This window comes from Somniosus microcephalus, unplaced genomic scaffold (assembly GCF_052327205.1).
Source record: "Somniosus microcephalus isolate GS21.2 unplaced genomic scaffold, FLI_Smic_1.0 unresolved_chr4, whole genome shotgun sequence".
NCBI lineage: Eukaryota > Metazoa > Chordata > Chondrichthyes > Squaliformes > Somniosidae > Somniosus > Somniosus microcephalus.
In genome coordinates this window covers 44,557,723-44,575,831 of record NW_028225182.1, presented here as the reverse complement: position 1 = coordinate 44,575,831, position 18,109 = coordinate 44,557,723, and the positions used below count along the sequence as shown (strand labels likewise).

The 18,109-nt window shown below is 56.3% G+C and overlaps 1 protein-coding gene across 1 annotated transcript in view; it reads left to right on the top strand.

Moving 5' to 3' along the window:
- LOC147090659 (diacylglycerol O-acyltransferase 2-like) overlaps positions 1-17,801 on the top strand; it is a 25,241-nt gene extending 7,440 nt beyond the window's left edge. The window contains exons 5-8 of the mRNA XM_085977433.1: positions 3,545-3,749; positions 6,548-6,722; positions 12,576-12,778; positions 17,051-17,801. Coding sequence (XP_085833559.1) covers positions 3,545-3,749; positions 6,548-6,722; positions 12,576-12,778; positions 17,051-17,205 — 738 coding nt within the window. The 3' untranslated portion in view covers positions 17,206-17,801. The remainder of the gene's footprint in view (positions 1-3,544; positions 3,750-6,547; positions 6,723-12,575; positions 12,779-17,050) is intronic.
- Positions 17,802-18,109: the final 308 nt, after the last annotated feature.

Here is an 18,109-nt window from a genome sequence, read left to right as displayed (position 1 = left end):
TGAGGGAGATACTTCCAGGTTTCCACCGCCCTTTGTGTGAAGAAGTGCTTCCCGACATCACCCCTGAACGGCCTGGCTCTAATTTTGAAGGGATGCCCCCCCCCCTTGTTCTGGACTCCCCCCCCCCACCACCAGAGGAAATCGTTTCTCTCCATCTACCCTGTCGAATCCTTTAACCTCAAACACTTCAATGAGACCAGCCCTTAACCTTCTCTACTCTACAAGCCTAGTCTGTCCTCATAAGTTACAGGAAACTCTCGATTTACCGGCACCCAAATTTAACCGGAAATCTCGGTTAACCGGCAAAATTCAGGAGTAGGTTCAGGTAAGTTTTACTTCATATTAGTGGCCGTTCCTGGATCTGTGGCTGTGTAACCGGGGTTCCTGCACCTGTTGCCAAGCAACAGGGACGCTTGGTCTGTGGCCGGAGTTCCTGCACCTGTTGCTAAGCAACAGGGAAGCCTGGATTTGTTGCTGTGTACGGAGCTCTCGTACCTTTTACTATACCTCTCTGTAATCCGGACTTTTTGATAAACCGGCAGCACGCCGGTCCCGTCGGTGCCGGATAATAAACAGTTTCCTGTAACTTTTTTAAGCCCTCGGTATCGTTCTGGTGAATCTGCCCTGCACCCACTCCAAGGACAATATATCCTTCCTGAGTCCAGGGGCCCAGGACTTGAAGTCGTGCTTGAACCCACGTCCTTCCGACACGAAAGAGTTCCCATTGAGCCACATCATGTGGCCGACCAGCCATTCCTCGTCAGCAGTATGAGGTTATCAGTTACCCGTGTGCAGAACTGCGCAGTCAGCACAGTCGAGTGGGACTGATGAACGATAACCTTTGTTCAGCTGATAAAAGGGGCTGATATTGTGAAGGCGTCCTTGATCCGTCAAGTTAAACATTGCTTACAGAGAAAGATAGGTCCGCTGCCTGTGCTCACCGGCGGTGCCTGGGCCCCGGGTTGGGCGGGGGCGGGGGGGGATCAGCCTGACCCTTTGGAGCTGGTGAACTGAATCAAGGCGGTCTTGATGCTGCCTCACTCGCGCCACTAACCGGGACGGTAAACGTGTCAATAAACACGGGCCCCCTGGCGACCCGCCCCTTCCGATTTTCAGGTGGAACCCTCGGGTTAGGCGGCCAGCGCTCCCGCCCGAAACAAGCAGGGGGGGGGCCTAATTGAAAGATGCAAATAAGGGGTCACGACCCCCGTTGCCATGCCCGCGCCAGCCAGCGCGGCTTCCTCAACCCGCCAGTGGCAACAACAACTTGCATTTATATAGCGCCTTTAACGTAGTAAGAACATCCCAAAGCGTTTCACAGGAACGATTATCACAGAATCATAGAATGGTTACAGTACGGAAAGAGGACATTCGGCCCGTCGAGCCCGTGCCGGCTCTCTGCAAGGGCACTTCAGCTAGTCCCACTCCCCCGCCCTTTCCCCGTAGCCCTGCAATTTTTTTTTTTCTTCAGGTACTTATCCAACTCCCTTTTGAAAGCCGTGATTGAATCTGCCTCCACCACCCTTTCAGGCAGTGAATTCCAGATCTTAACCACTCGCTGAGTAAAAAAGTTTTTCCTCATGTCGCCTTTGGTTCAACTGCCAATCACCTTGAATCTGTGTCCTCTGGTTCTCGACCCTTCCGCCAATGGGAACAGTTTCTCTCTATCTCCTCTGTCCAGACCCCTCATGATTTTGAACACCTCTATCGAATCTCCTCTCAACCTTCTCTGCTCTAAGGAGAACAACCCCAGCTTCTCCAGTCTATCCATGTAACTGAAGTCCCTCATCCCTGGAATCATTCTCGTGAATCTTTTCTGCACCCTCACTAAGGCCTTCACATCCTTCCTAAAGTGCAGTGCCCAGAATTGGACACAATACTCCAGTTGGGGCCGAACAAATGTTTTATAAAGGTTCATCATAATTTCCACGCTTTTGTACTCTCTGCCTCTATTTATGAAGCCTAGGATCCCGTATGCTTTTTTAACCACTTTCTCAACCTGCCCTGCCACCTTCGACGATTTGTGCACCTATACCCCAGGCCTGCTGTTCATGCACCCACTTTAGGATTGTACCCATCAGTTTATATTTCCTCTAATCATTCTTTCTACCAAAATGTATCACTTCGCACTTTTCTGCGTTAAATTTCATCTGCCACGTGTCCGCCCATTTCACCAGCCTGTCTATGTTGCAGACTATCACTTTCGCCCTCACTGTTCACTATACGTCCAAGTTTTGTGTCATCCGCAAATGTTGAGATTGTGCCCTGTCCACCCACGTCCAAGTCATTAATATATATCAAGTTATCAGACAAAATGTGACACCAAGCCATATGAATAGATATTAGGACAGGTGACCAAAAGCTTGGTCAAAGAGGTAGGTTTCAAGGATCATCTTAAAGGAGGAAAGAGAGGCAGAGAGGTTTAGGGAGGGAATTCCAGAGGTTGGGACCCAGGCAACAGAAGGCACGGCCGCCAATGGTGGAGCGATATTAAAATCGGGGGGGGGGGGGTGGTGGGCAAGAGGCCAGAATTGGAGGAGCGCAGAGATCTCGGAGGGTTTGTTTACATATGATTGAACGCAGGCAGGCGTGACACCTTCTAACTGTTGACATACAGAGTGTGACAGGAAAGGTTAAGGTGCTTGCCGTGTGGACAGCAGGCAGGCGTGACACCTTCTTACTGTTGACATACAGAGTGTGACAGGAAAGGTTAAGGTGCTTGCCGTGTGGACAGCAGGCAGGCGTGACACTTTCTAACTGTTGACATACAGAGCGTGACGGGAAAGGTTAAGGTGCTTGCCGCGTGGAAAATGGGCCGGTGTGACACCTAACTGTTGACATACAGAGCGTGACGGGAAAGGTTAAGGTGCTTGCCGCGTGGAAAATGGGCCAGTGTGACACCTAACTGTTGACATACAGAGCGTGGCGGGAAAGGTTAAGGTGCTTGCCGCGTGGAAAATGGGCCGGTGTGACACCTAACTGTTGACATACAGAGCGTGACGGGAAAGGTTAAGGTGCTTGCTGCGTGGAAAATGGGCCAGTGTGACACCTAACTGTTGACATACAGAGCGTGACGGGAAAGGTTAAGGTGCTTGCCGCGTGGAAAATGGGCCGGTGTGACACCTAACTGTTGACATACAGAGCGTGACGGGAAAGGTTAAGGTGCTTGCTGCGTGGAAAATGGGCCAGTGTGACACCTAACTGTTGACATACAGAGCGTGACGGGAAAGGTTAAGGTGCTTGCGGCGTGGGCGACGGGCAGGTGTGACACATTCTAACTGTTGACATACAGAGCGTGACGGGAAAGGTTAAGGTGCTTGCCATGTGGACGACGGGCCGGTGTGACACTTTCTAACTGTTGACATACAGAGCGTGAGGGGAAAGGTTAACGTGCTTGCTGCGTGGACGACGGGCCGGTGTGACACATTCTAACTGTTGACATACAGAGCGTGACGGGAAAGGTTAAGGTGCTTGCCGCGTGGACGATGGGCCGGTGCCGATTCCATGTGCTGCTCATTCTTTAATCTTCATTGTGTTCCCCCAGCTCGTGAAGACCGCCGAGCTGAGCCCCAAGAAGAACTATGTCTTGGGGTATCACCCCCACGGGATAATGTGCGTCGGTGGCTTCTTAAACTTCTGCACCGAGGCCAACAATTTCTCCAAGCTCTTCCCGTCCATCACTCCCCACACGGCAACGCTGCATGGAGTCTTCCGGATTCCCATCTACAGAGATTACATCATGAGCGCCGGTACAGGCGACCATTCACGAGCCGCTTGTGGACGTAGATTCCACTGCTTTTTATTTCCTTTCTTTAAGATGGGTTACGGGTTCCACATGTGCCGTCACCTGATACCTCAAACAAGGTGCCCATTCATCGCCGCTTGATTGGCACCCCATCCACCACCTTAAACATTCATTCCCTCCACCACCGGCGCACCGTGGCTGCAGTGTGTACCATAGAAAGATAGAAACATAGAAGATAGGAGCAGGAGTAGGCCATTCGGCCCCTCGAGCCCGCTCCGCCATTCACTGCGATCATGGCTGATCATCCAAATTCAGTACCCTGTCCCTGCCTTCTCCCAATATCCCTTGATCCCTTTAGCCTTAAGAAATATATCCAACTCCTTCTTGAATATATTTAATGAATTGGCCTCAACTGCCTTCTGTGGTACAGAATTCCACAGGTTCACCACTCTCTAGGTGAAGAAATTCCTCCTCATCTCAGTCCTAAATGGCTTACCCCTTATCTTTAGACTGTGACCCCTGGTTCTGGACTCCCCGACCATCGGGAACATCGTTCCTGCATCTAGTCTGTCCAGTCCCGTTAGAATTTTATAAGTTTCAATGAGATCCCCTCTCATTCTTCTAAACTCTAGCGAATATAAGCCCAATCGACCCAATCTCTCCTCATACGTCATTCCTGCCATCCCGGGTATCAGTCTGGTGAATCTTCGCTGCACTCTCTCCATGGCAAGAACATCCTCCTTCAGATAAGGCGACCAAAACTGCACACAATACTCAAGATGCGCAGCAGCAACTCGCCAAGGCTTCTTTGGCAGCACCTCCCAAACCCGCAACCTCTACCACCTAGAGGGACAAGGGCAGCAGGGGGGCATGGAAACACCACCACCTCCAAGTTCCCCTCCAAGTCACACACCATCCTGACTTAGAAGTATATTGGCCGTTCCTTCATCGTCGCTGGGTCAAAATCCTGGAACTCCCTCCCTAACAGCACTGTGGGAGCACCTTCACCGCACGGGACTGCAGCGGTTCAAGAAGGCGGCTCACCACCTCCTTCTCAAGGGCAATTAGGGATGGGCAATAAATGCTGGAGTGGGTGTTTAAGGTGGTGGATGGGGTGCCGATCAAGCGGGGCTGCTCTGTCCTGGAGGGTGTCGAGCTTCTTGTGTGTTGTTGGAGCTGCACTCATCCAGGCAGGTGGAGAGTATTCCATCACACTCCTGACTTGTGCCTTGTAGGTGGGGGAGAGGCTTTGGCGAGTCAGGAGGTGAGGAATTCACGGCGGAATACCATGAAGCTGTCGGAACGTCGTAAAAATCCAACGGGTTCACTAATGTCCTTGAGGGAAGGAAACCTGGCGTCCTTCCCCAGTCTGGGCCTGTAGGCGACTCCAGTCCCACCCTGACGTGGTTGAATTTCAACTGCCCTCTGAGGTGGCCTAGCAAGCCTCTCTGTTAGCCCACCACCACCTTCTCAGAGCAACTAGGGAAGGGCAATAAATACCAACCTTGACAGCGACGCCCACATCCCCGAGAATTAATAAATAAGGCAGCAACAACAACTTGTATTGTATGTAATGCTTTTAACATAGGCATATATAGCGTAATCAGACACAAAATGGATGCCACGCCAAAGGAGATATTGGGAGGGGTGCCTAAAGAGGTGGCTGTTGAGGAGAGAGAGGCAGAGAGGTTCAGGGAGGGAGTTCCAGAACTTAGGGCCCAGGCAGCTGAAGGCACGGCCGCCAATGGTGGAGCAAAGGAGGTGGAGGATGCACATGGGGGCCAGAATTGGAGGAGCGCAGAGATCTCGGAGGGCTGGAGGAAGTTACAGAGATAGGGAAAGGGGGCGAGGACATGGAGGGATTTGAACATAGAGTTATACAGCACAGAAAGAGGCCCTTCGGCCCATCGTGTCCACGCCGGCCATCAAGCCCTGTCTATTCTAATCCCATTTTCCAGCACTTGGTCCGTAGCCTTGTATGCTATGGCATTTCAAGTGCTCATCTAAATGCTTCTTGAATGTTGTGAGGGTTCCTGCCTCTACCACCCTTTCAGGCAGTGAGTTCCAGATTCCAACTACCCTCTGGGTGAAAAGGTTTTTCCTCAAATTCCCTCTAAACCTCCTGCCCCTTACCTTGAAACTATGCCCCCTGGTTATTGACCCCTCTACTAAGGGGAAACGTTCCTTTCTATCTACCCTATCTATGCCCCTCATAATTTTGTACACCTCAATCATGTCCCCCCTCAGCCTTCTCTGCTCTAAGGAAAACAACCCCAGCCTGTCCAGTCTCTCTTCATAGCTGAAGCGCTCCAGCCCAGGTAACATCCTGGTGAATCTCCTCTGCACCCTCTCCAATGCAATCACATCCCTCCTATAGTGTGCCGACCAGGGGGGTGAGAATTTTTCAATTGGAGGTATGGGAGAACCGGGAGCCAGTGTAGGTCAGCGAGCACATGGGGGGTGATGGGTGAATGGGATTTGGTGCGAGATAGGACCCGGGGCTGCAGGGCTTTAGATGAGCTGAAGTTTACGGAGGTTGGAAGGTGGGGGGCCGGCCAGGAGAGCGGTGGAATAGTCGGGTCTGGAGGTAACGGATGAGGCAGGGGCAGAGACGGTCGATGTTCTGGAGGTGGAAGTAGGTGGTCTTGGTGATGGCGGGGGGGGGGGATATGGGGGTTGGAAACTTGGCTCAGGGTCAAATGGGATGCCAGATATTGCTCTCTCGCGCCTCTCTGAGAGCCGGGAGTTGCAGACACAAGCTTCACGTTGGTTCTCTGATCTCCTTCCTCCCTGTTTCCCCAGGTGGGTGCTCCGTGAGCAAGTCCAGCCTCGGCCATCTCCTGTCGGAGAGCGGGACGGGAAATGCAGTGGTCATCGTGGTCGGAGGGGCGGCGGAGTCAATGACCAGCAGGCCCGGGGAGCACATGGTCATACTGAAGAACAGGAAGGGGTTCATTCGCCTGGCTCTGAAACACGGGTATGTAGCACGGCGCCTCCTTCTTCATCGCCCAGGTCCACCCCTCTCTCTCCCTCTCGTCGGCCTCGAGTTACACCGCAAGCTCGGATAGTGAATATTGCCCGCTGTTCGACCATGGGGGGCATCGCCACTGAGCCTAATCCCGCCCTCAGCTGTGATCTGCTTGTGCCAGAGGCCTCGGGAAGATGATCAGGAGGTGGCTGGGTGGGGGGGGGGGGAGTTTTGCTCCCCACGGGCCAAGGGTACTGAGGCTAATTGCAGCGCGGTTGCGAAATTGGCAAACTCCGCACACACCGGGGGTCCCGCCTAACGTCTGTTGGCCTCAGTACGTCTCCCTATCCACGCACCGGGAGGTCCCTTTGCCCACCGAGCCACTGCCGCACTCTCGAACATCCCGAGCTGGCCCAGCCTCCCACAATCCCCCCTCCATCTCGCACACGCCCCCCCCAACCATCCACAGGTGTTCAAATCCCAAGCTTCGACAAGTGGCTTTCGATCAGGACCCTCAATCCAACCCCCGCTGACCACCAAAATAGGGCACTGGGGCAGGTGGGGAATGAGGGGTGCAATGGGCAGGCAGAAGCTGGGGTGAGGAGGTGGGTAGGTGTGGTTCAAGGGCTGGGGTGAGAGGTGGGTAGGTGTGGTTCGGGGGCTGGGGTGAGGAGGTGGGTAGGTCGGGTTTGGGGTGGGGATTGGGACTGGGGTGAAAGGTGGGTAGGTGGGGTTCGGGGGCTGGGGTGAGGAGGTGGGTAGGTGTGGTTCGGGGGCTGGGGTGAGGAGGTGGGTAGGTGTGGTTCGGGGGCTGGGGTGAGGAGGTGGGTAGGTGTGGTTCGGGGGCTGGGGTGAGGAGGTGGGTAGGTGTGGTTCGGGGGCTGGGGTGAGGAGGTGGGTAAGTGTGGTTCGGGGGCTGGGGTGAGGAGGTGGGTCGGTGTGGTTCAAGGGCTGGGGTGAGAGGTGGGTAGGCGTGGTTCGGGGGCTGGGGTGAGAGATGGGTAGGTGTGGTTCGGGGGCTGGGGTGAGGAGGTGGGTAAGTGTGGTTCGGGGGCTGGGGTGAGGAGGTGGGTAAGTGTGGTTCGGGGGCTGGGGTGAGGAGGTGGGTAAGTGTGGTTCGGGGGCTGGGGTGAGGAGGTGGGTAAGTGTGGTTCGGGGGCTGGGGTGAGGAGGTGGGTAGGCGTGGTTCGGTGGCTGGGGTGAGAGATGGGTAGGTGTGGTTCGGGGGCTGGGGTGAGAGATGGGTAGGTGTGGTTCGGGGGCTGGGGTGAGAGGTGGGTAGGCGTGGTTCGGGGGCTGGGGTGAGGAGGTGGGTAAGTGTGGTTCGGGGGCTGGGGTGAGGAGGTGGGTAGGCGTGGTTCAAGGGCTGGGGTGAGAGATGGGTAGGTCGGGTTTGGGGTGGGGTTTGGGACTGGGGTGAAAGGTGGGTAGGTGGGGTTCGGGGTGGGATGAGTGGTGGGTAGATGGGGGTCAGGGCTTGGGTGAGAGGCGGGTAGGTGGGGTTCGGGACTGGAGTTGGGGGCTGGGTTGCAGAGGTGGGTAGGTGGGGTTCGGGGTGGGGTGAGAGGTGGGTAGGTGGGGTTGGGGGCTGGGGTGAGTGGTGGGTAGGTGGGGGTCGGGGTGAGGTTCAGGTGGGGGTGAGGTGGGTAGGTGGGGTTAGGGGCTGGGGTGAGAGGTGGGTAGGTGGGGTTCGGGGCTGGGGTGAGAGGTAGGTAGGTGGGGTTGGGGACTGGGGTGAGAGGTGGGTAGGTGGGGGTCAAGGCTGGGGTGAGAGGTGGGTAGGTGGGGTTGGGGACTGGGGTGAGAGGTGGGTAGGTGGGGGTCAGAGCTGGGGTGAGAGGTGGGTCGGTGGGGGTCAGGGCTGGGGTGAGAGGTGGGTAGGATTGGTTTGGGACTGGGGTGAGAGGTGGGTAGGTGGGGTTCGGGACTGGAGCGAGAAGTGGGTAGGTGGGGGTTGGGGTGGGGTTCGGGATGGGGGTTGGGGTGGGGTTGGGGGTAGGTAGGTTGGGTTCTGGACTGGGGTGAGAGGTGGGTAGGTGGGGTTCGGGGTGGATTTCGGTGTGGGGTTTGGTACTGGGGTGAGAAGTGGGTAGGTGGGGGTTGGGGTGGGGTTCGGTGTGGGGGTCAGTGCTGGGGTGCGGAGGTGTGTACGTGGGGGCTGGGGTGCGGAGGTGGGTAGGTGGGGGTCGGGTCTGGGGTGTGGAGGTGTGTATGTGCGGGTTGGGGTGGGGTTCGGGGTGGGGGTTGGGATGGGGGTCGGGGTGGTGGTCGGTGCTGCGGTGCGGAGGTGTGTACGTGGGGGCTGGGGTGCAGAGGTGGGTAGGTGGGGGTTGGGGTGGTGGTCGGTGCTGCGGTGCGGAGGTGGGGGTTGGGGTGCGGAGGTGGGTAGGTGGGGGTTGGGGTGGTGGTCGGTGCTGCGGTGCGGAGGTGTGTACGTGGGGGCTGGGGTGCGGAGGTGGGTAGGTGGGGGTTGGGGTGCAGAGGTGGGTAGGTGGGGGTCGGGGTGGTGGTCGGTGCTGCGGTGCGGAGGTGTGTACGTGGGGGTTGGGGTGCGGAGGTGGGTAGGCTGGGTTCGGGGCTATTTGAGCAGTAGCCTGAGTCTTTCGTGCAGCATTTCTCCCTCGCCAAAACCATGTTAATAGGCATTGTTGTTTGTGGGAGCTTACTGTGCGCAAAATGGCTGCCGTGTTTCCCACATTACAACAGTGACTACACTTCAAAAATACTTCATTGTCTGTAAAGCGCTTTCAGGCGTCCTGAAGTTGTGAAAGGCGCTATATAAAGGCAAGGCTTTCTGTCTTCTTTTCTCTCTCCTTCTCCTCCTCCTCCAGAGAAGTCTATGAAATGAAAGACTTACATTTCTACAGCCCCTTTCACAACCTCAGGACGTCCCAAAGGGCTCTACAGCCAATGAAGTACATTTTCTGAAGTGTACTCACTGTTGTAATGTAGGAAACGCGGCAGCCAATATGTGCACAGCAAGCTCCCACAAACAGTAATGTGATAATAACCAGATAATCGTTTTTTAGTGATGTTGGTTGAGCGATAAATATTAGTCAGGACACCGGGGAGAACTCCCCGCTGCTCTTCTTCGAAATAATGCCGTGGGATCTTCTTAGGTCCACCTCAGAGAGCAGACGGGGGGCCTCGGTTTAATGTCTCATCCGAAAGATGGCACCTCTGACAGTGCAGTGCTCCCTCAGTACTGCCCCTCCAACAGTGCGGCGCTCCCTCAGTACTGCCCCTCCGCCAGTGCGGCGCTCCCTCAGTACTGCCCCTCCGCCAGTGTGGCACTCCCTCAGTACTGCCCCTCCGACAGTGCGGCGCTCCCTCAGTACTGCCCCTTCGACAGTGCAGCGCTCCCTCAGTACTGCCCATCTGACAGTGCGGCGCTCCCTCAGTACTGACCCTCCGACAGTGCGGCACTCCCTCAGTACTGCCCCTCCGACAGTGGGCCGCTCCCTCAGTACTGCCCCTCCGACAGTGCAGCACTCCCTCAGTACTGCCCCTCCGACAGTGCGGCGCTCCCTCAGTACTGCCTCTCCGACAGTGTGGCGCTCCCGCAGTACTGCCCCTCCGACAGTGCAGTGCTCCCTCAGTACCGCCCCACCGACAGTGCAGCACTCCCTCAGTAATTCCCCTCCGACAGCGCGGCGCTCCCTCAGTACTGCCCCTCCGACAGTGCGGCGCTCCCTCAGTACTGCCCCTCCGACAGTGCGGTGCTCCCTCAGTTCTGCCCCTCCGACAGTGCGGCGCTCCCTCAGTAATGCCCCTCCGACAGTGCGGCGCTCCCTCAGTACCGCCCCTCCGACAGTGCGGCACTGCCACAGTACCGCCGCTCCGACAGTGCGGCGCTCCCTCAGTACTGCCCCTCCGACAGTGCAGCGCTCCCTCAGTATTGCCCCTCCGACAGTGCGGCGCTCCCGCAGTACTGCCCCTCCGACAGTGCGGCGCTCCCTCAGTACTGCCCCTCCGACAGTACAGTGCTCCCTCAGTACTGCACCTCCGACAGTGCCGCGCTCCCTCAGTAACGCCCCACCGACAGTGCAGTGCTCTCTCAGTACTTCCCCTCCGACAGTGCGGCGCTCATTCAGTACTGCCCCTGCAACAGTGCGGCGCTCCCTCAGTACTGCCCCTCCGACAGTGCGGTGCTCCCTCAGTTCTGCCCCTCCCACAGTGCGGCGCTCCCTCAGTACTGCCCCTCCGACAGTGCTGCGCTCTGTCAGTACCGCCCCTCCGACAGTGCGGCACTCCCTCAGTACCGCCCCTCCGACAGTGCGGCGCTCCCTCAGTACTGCCCCTCTGACAGTGGGCCGCTCCCTCAGTACTGCCCCTCCCAACAGTGCGGCGCTCCCTCAGTACCGCCCCTCCGACAGTGCGGCACTCCCTCAGTACCGCCCCTCCGACAGTGCGGCGCTCCCGCAGCACTGCCCCTCCGACAGTGCGGCACTCCCTCAGTACTGCCCCTCCAACAGTGCAGCGCTCCCTCATTATTGCCCCTCCGACAGTGCGGCGCTCCCTCAGCACTGCCCCTCTGACAGTGCAGCGCTCCCTCAGTACTGCCCCTCTGACAGTGCGGCGCTCCCTCAGTACTGCCCCTCCGACAGTGCGGCGCTCCCTCAGTAACGCCCCACCGACAGTGCAGTGCACCCTCAGTACTTCCCCTCCGACTGTGCGGTGCTCACTCAGTACTGCCCCTCCGACAGTGCGGCGCTCCCTCAGTACTGCCCCTCCGACAGTGCGGTGCTCCCTCAGTACTGCCCCTCCCACAGTGCGGCGCTCCCTCAGTACTGCCCCTCCGACAGTGCTGCGCTCTGTCAGTACCGCCCCTCCGAAAGTGAGGCACTCCCTCAGTACCGCCCCTCCGACAGTGCGGCGCTCCCTCAGTACTGCCCCTCCGACAGTGGGCCGCTCCCTCAGTACTACCCCTCCCAACAGTGTGGCGCTCCCTCAGTACTGCCCCTCCGACAGTGCTGCGCTCTGTCAGTACCGCCCCTCCGACAGTGAGGCACTCCCTCAGTACCGCCCCTCCGACAGTGAGGCACTCCCTCAGTACCGCCCCTCCGACAGTGCGGCGCTCCCTCAGTACCGCCCCTCCGACAGTGCGGCGCTCCCTCAGTACTGGCCCTCCGACAGTGGGCCGTTCCCTCAGCACTACCCCTCCCAACAGTGCGGCGCTCTCTCAGTACCGCCCCTCCGACAGTGCGGCACGCCCTCAGTACCGCCCCTCCGACAGTGCGGCGCTCCCGCAGTACTGCCCCTCCGACAGTGCGGCGCTCCCTCAGTACTGCCCCTCCGACAGTACGGCGCTCCCTCAGTACTGCCCCTCCGACAGTGCGGCGCTCCCTCAGCACTGCCCCTCCGACAGTGCGGCGCTCCCTCAGTACTGCCCCTCCGACAGTGCGGCGCTCCCTCAGTACTGCCCCTCCGACAGTACAGTGCTCCCTCAGTACTGCCCCTCCGACAGTGCGGCGCTCCCTCAGTAACGCCCCACCGACAGTGCAGTGCTCCCTCAGTACTTCGCCTCCGACAGTGCGGTGCTCATTCAGTACTGCCCCTCCGACAGTGCGGCGCTCCCTCAGTACTGCCCCTCCGACAGTGCGGTGCTCCCTCAGTTCTGACCCTCCAACAGTGCGGCAGTCCCTCAGTACTGCCCCTCCGACAGTGTGGCGCTCCCTCAGTACTGCACTGGGAGTGTCAGCCTAGTTTTTTATGCTCAAGTCTCTGGAGGGGGGGACTTGAACCCATGACATTCTGACCCAGAGGGCAGAATGCGACCCACTGAGCCATGGCTGCCACACTGTTCCCTCTCTCGCTCCTTCTCCAGAGATGACTTTGCTCCCTCTCTCCCTTCCTCCCCAGGGCAGACTTGGTTCCTGTCTATGGCTTCGGCGAGAATGACATCTACGACCAGGTTATTTTTGAGGCAAACAGCTGGAAGAAACAGCTGCAACTGAAGTTTCAGAAGTACGTGGGCTTTGCGCCCTGCTTGCTCAAGGGCGAAAGCCTCCTGTTCAGCAACTCCTGGGGGCTGAAGCCCTTCGCTAGGCCCGTGACGACCGTAGGTGAGTGCAGTGTGAAAGAGGCTCCGCATCAAACATCAACCGGGTGCTCAAGATTCCCCCCGGGAGTGGGGGAGAGGAGGGGGCGGGAGGGAGGGGTTATGGACTAGGGATAGGCAGCTAACATAGAAACATAGAAAAATAGGAGCAGGAGTCGGCCATTCGGCCCTTCGAGTCTGCTCCGCCATTCAAGATGATCATGGCTGATCCTCTATCTCAATACCATATTCCCGCTCTCTCCCCAAACCTCCTGATGCCTTTTGTGTCTGGAAATCTATCAGGAAACTCTTTTTTATCCGGCACCGACGGGACCGGCGTGGTGCCGGTTTCTCAATAAGTCCAGATTACAGAGAGGTATTGTAAAAGGTACGAGAGCCACAGATCCAGGCGTCCCTGTTGCTATGCAACAGGTGCAGGAACCCCGGTCACCAGATCCAGGCGTCCCTGTTGCTATGCAACAGGTGCAGGAACCCCGGCCACCAGATCCAGGCGTCCCTGTTGCTATGCAACAGGTGCAGGAACCCTGGTCACCAGATCCAGGCGTCCCTGTTGCTATGCAACAGGTGCAGGAACCCCCGGCCACCAGATCCAGGCGTCCCTGTTGCTATGCAACAGGTGTAGGAACCCCGGTCACCAGATCCAGGCGTCCCTGTTGCTATGCAACAGGTGCAGGAACCCCCGGCCACCAGATCCAGGCGTCCCTGTTGCTATGCAACAGGTGCAGGAACCCCGGCCACCAGATCCAGGCGTCCCTGTTGCTATGCAACAGGTGCAGGAACCCCAGCCGCCAGATCCAGGCGTCCCTGTTGCTATGCAACAGGTGCAGGAACCCCCGGCCACCAGATCCAGGCGTCCCTGTTGCTATGCAACAGGTGCAGGAACCCCCGGCCACCAGATCCAGGCGTCCCTGTTGCTATGCAACAGGTGCAGGAACCCCAGCCACCAGATCCAGCCGTCCCTGTTGCTATGCAACAGGTGCAGGAACCCCGGTTACAGGGCCACAGATCCAGGAACGGCCACTGATATGAAGTAAAACTTACCTGAACCTACTCCTGAATTTTGCCGGTTAACAGAGATTTCCGGTTATTTAGGTGCCGGTAAATCGAGAGTTTCCTGTATCTCCTTCTTTAATATATTCAGTGACTTGGCCTCCACAGCCTTCTGTGCTAGAGAATTCCACAGGTTCACCACCCTCTGAGTGAAGACATTTCTCCTCGTCTCAGTCCTAAATGTCCTACCCCGTATCCTGAGACTGTGACCCCTCGTTCTCGACCCCCCAGCCAGGGGAAACATCCTCCCTGCATCCAGTCTGTCTAGCCCTGTCAGAATTTTATACGCTTCCACGAGACCCCCTCTCATTCTTCTAAACTCCAGTGAATACAGGCCTAGTCGACCCAATCTCTCCTCATAATCGGCAGTTGGTGAGGAATGAGGAGCTGAGAAATTGGGCCCTGTCTCCAATCTCTCGGGGATATGAGGTGCATCAGGAAAGGCTGAACAGGCCGGGGCCCTGTTCTTTAGAAAAGCGAAGGCTGAGGGGTGGCCTGATCGGTGAGGTTATAAAAGGGTTCGATAGGGTCGACGCAGAGAAGACATTTCCACTCGTGGGGAAGACCAAAACTAGGGGCCATCAATATAAGGCAGTCACCAAGAAATCCAATCGGGAATTCAGGAGAAACTGCTTTACCCGGAGAGTGGTGAGAATGTGGAACTCACTACCACAGGGAGTGGTTGAGGCGAACAGCAGAGATGCATTTAAGGGGAAGCTGGATAAACACATGAGGGAGGAAGGAATATGTTGATGGGGTGAGATGAAGAGAGGTGGGAGGAGGCTTGTGTGGAGCATAAACACCGGCACAGACCAGTTGGGCCGAATGGCCTGTTTCTGTGCTGGACTATCTATGCAATATAATTGGGGAACGACATTTACTTAGGTCTCTACTTTTGACTAAAGGGAAATATAACCCTTTCGTAGTCTTCACCATGAGCAACATAGCCTGATTGTGTGGGGGCTCTTTATGTTGGACTGTCTCTTCCTTTGCCCCCCCACCCCCAAGAAGGCGGCCGACACCAAACTCGGGGTTTAAACGCCCACAGATTGGAGAGGAAGGCCAAACCAAGTGGCCAGAGAGTTTTTGGCCTCGCGGTTTTGAGGTTCAGGGAAGGTAGGAGTAAATTCAGTGTATCCCGCGCTCCTAGATGCTGGAAGAGGACACAGGTCGCAGCAGTAGACTGTCGCACGCCATCTCCGAACCGCGCTCCCTTCCAGCACAGTCTGGGCTCTCGGAATTCACCCTGTTCATTTCAACAGTGAGGAGGGAGAGTGGGGAGCGAGAGACCAAAATAGAACAGCACCAACTATAGCAATATCAGTGATAGGCCCTAAACAGACAATACAACATAGCTGATTACCTGACCATGGTAAAGGATAACAAACTGAGAAGAACCTTGACAAGGTACAGACTTAGCGAACATAGCCTAGCGATCGAAAAAGGCAGACACAGGCAGACCAGGCTGCCAAGAGAGGACAGGATATGCTCTCACTGCAGTCAGGGAGTGGTGGAGACAGAGATGCACTTCCTCACAGCTTGTGGAAAATATCAGGGCATCAGGGAGAATTTCTACCAAAAATTCTCACAAATATGCCCTGATTTCAGAAATCTGAATGACAACCAAAAACTCCCATTCCTACTGGGAGAGGAGAGAAGCTGTATAACACTGGCGGCGCACTATGTTACAGCTTGCCATGAACAGAGGGACAACCAGTAAACTAAGAAAAAAATATATATAAACAATGCGAATGTATATTTATACACTCAGGGATATACCTGTTTATACACTGTATGAATAGAACTGCGTTTATGTGGTAAACCATAAATGTATTTTGATGCTTTGGCAACATAAGATGTAACTTATCATGCCAATAAAGCGATTTAAATTGTAAAAATTGTAAATTGATAGAGAGAGACAGACACAGAGAGCCAGAGAGAGTGAGAGTAAGATACAGAGACAGAGAGAGCAAGAGACATACAGAGAGACACATAGAGACAGCAAGAGAGAGTCCCAGAGAGAGACAGAGAGAGAGGGAGAGAGAGAGTGAGACAGAGAGGGAGAAAGAGAGAGAGAGATAGAGAGACCCAGAGAGAGAGAGACCCAGAGACAGAGAGAGAGACCCAGAGACAGAGAGAGAGAGACCCAGAGAGAGGGAGACAGAGAGAGAGACAGAGGGAGAGAAAGAGACCCAGAGAGAGAGAGGGAGAGGGAGACCGAGAGAGAGAGAGACCCAGAGAGAGGGAGACCCAGAGAGAGAGAGAGAGAGAGACCCCCAGAGAGAGAGGGAGAGAGAGAGGGAGACAGCGAGGGAGACAGAGAGAGAGGGAGAGAGGGAGAGAGAGACAGACCCAGAGACAGAGAGAGAGAGACCCAGAGAGAGGGAGAGAGGGAGACAGAGAGAGAGACAGAGGGAGAGAAAGAGACCCAGAGAGAGGGAGAGAGGGAGACAGAGAGAGAGAGACCCAGAGACAGAGAGAGAGAGACCCAGAGACAGAGAGAGACCCAGAGAGAGAGAGGGAGAGGGAGACCGAGAGAGAGAGACCCAGAGAGAGGGAGACCCAGAGAGAGAGAGAGAGAGACCCCCAGAGAGAGAGGGAGAGAGAGAGGGAGAGAGCGAGGGAGACAGAGAGAGAGGGAGAGAGAGAGAGAGACCCAGAGAGAGAGAGGGAGACCCAGAGAGAGAGAGAGAGAGACCCCCAGAGAGGGAGACAGCGAGGGAGACAGAGGGGGGAGACAGGCAGCAAGAGACACACACACAATACACACAGGCTGAGAGACAGAGACAGCAAGAGTGAAAGTGGGACAGAGAGAGACACAGAGACAGAGAAAGAGACAGAGAGACAGACAGATGGAGAGAGAGATAGAGAGAGCGAGAGACACACACGGACAGAGAGAAAGCCGGAGATGAGTGACTGACTGTCAGAAAACTGACTTTGTCTTGTATCCTGTAAGCAGGGCAAGAGAGCAGTGCTGGAAACGTTCTCAGACTTGGGCGCATGATTCAAAATCTAGGAGGGATTTGGACTTTAGAGAGAGTGAAGGGATGCGCAGCATTTGGGCAGGGAAGAGGGAGCTGAGGGAGGGGCATGGGCTGTGGGGAGGACCATGGGGGGGGAGGGGCTCGTGGGGAGTGAGGGGGGCTGTGGGGGGGGAGGGAGGGAGGCTGTGGGGAGGAAGAAATGTACTTTCAGTATTACTGGTCTGCGTTCTTCTCTCCGACAGTCGGTGAACCGATCCCAGTCACCAAAAGCTCAAACCCTTCAGAGGATGAGGTAGATCGTTACCACACCCAGTACGTGGAGGCCATCATCAAACTCTTCAACAAGCACAAGGTGCGGTGTGGACTCCCGGACAGCACAGAGCTGACCATATACTGAACCTGCCGCCCTCAGCCTCTGGGGGCTCCTTCGCCCTGCTTCCCAGAATGACTTGCAGCCAATGCTGCACCCTAATTATGTTTTTGTTAAGTGCACTGTCCCTTTAACTGGCTGCGCGGCCCACTCAAAATTTGGCGAGTGCGAGGTTTGTCCCATTGAAAAGCGGGACTGCCAGACCGCCGCCTGGCCGAGCAGCTTAGCGGGAACGTTGCTTGCAGCCCTTCACTAGACGGCTTGATCGCACATCAGCTCCACCCTGACTGCTGTCTGCAGCGGCCTGAATCTTCAGCGTCCAAACTACTGCCTCTCACTCGCTGTCACCGTCCCCTTCCGACGCCCCGACCCCATTCGCCGAGGACACCTGGACATCACACCGGCCTGTAGGGAATTCTGTCTGATCCGGTTTTGCCCGTTTATGGATTTTAAGCGGGAGGGAAAAGGGGAGGTGGGCAAACACTGCCAGGGCAGGTACAGCACGGGTTAGATACAGAGTAAAGCTCCCTCTAGACTGTCCCATCAAACACTCCCAGGGCAGGTACAGCACGGGTTAGATACAGAGTAAAGCTCCCTCTACACTGTCCCATCAAACACTCCCAGGGCAGGTACAGCACGGGTTAGATACAGAGTAAAGCTCCCTCTACACTGTCCCATCAAACACTCCCAGGGCAGGTACAGCACGGGTTAAATACAGGGTAAAGCTCCCTCTACACTGTCCCATCAAACACTCCCAGAGCAGGTACAGCACGGGTTAGATACAGAGTAAAGCTCCCTCTACACTGTCCCATCAAACACTCCCAGGGCAGGTACAGCACGGGTTAAATACGGAGTAAAGCTCCCTCTACACTGTCCCATCAAACACTCCCAGGGCAGGTACAGCATGGGTTAGATACCGAGTAAAGCTCCC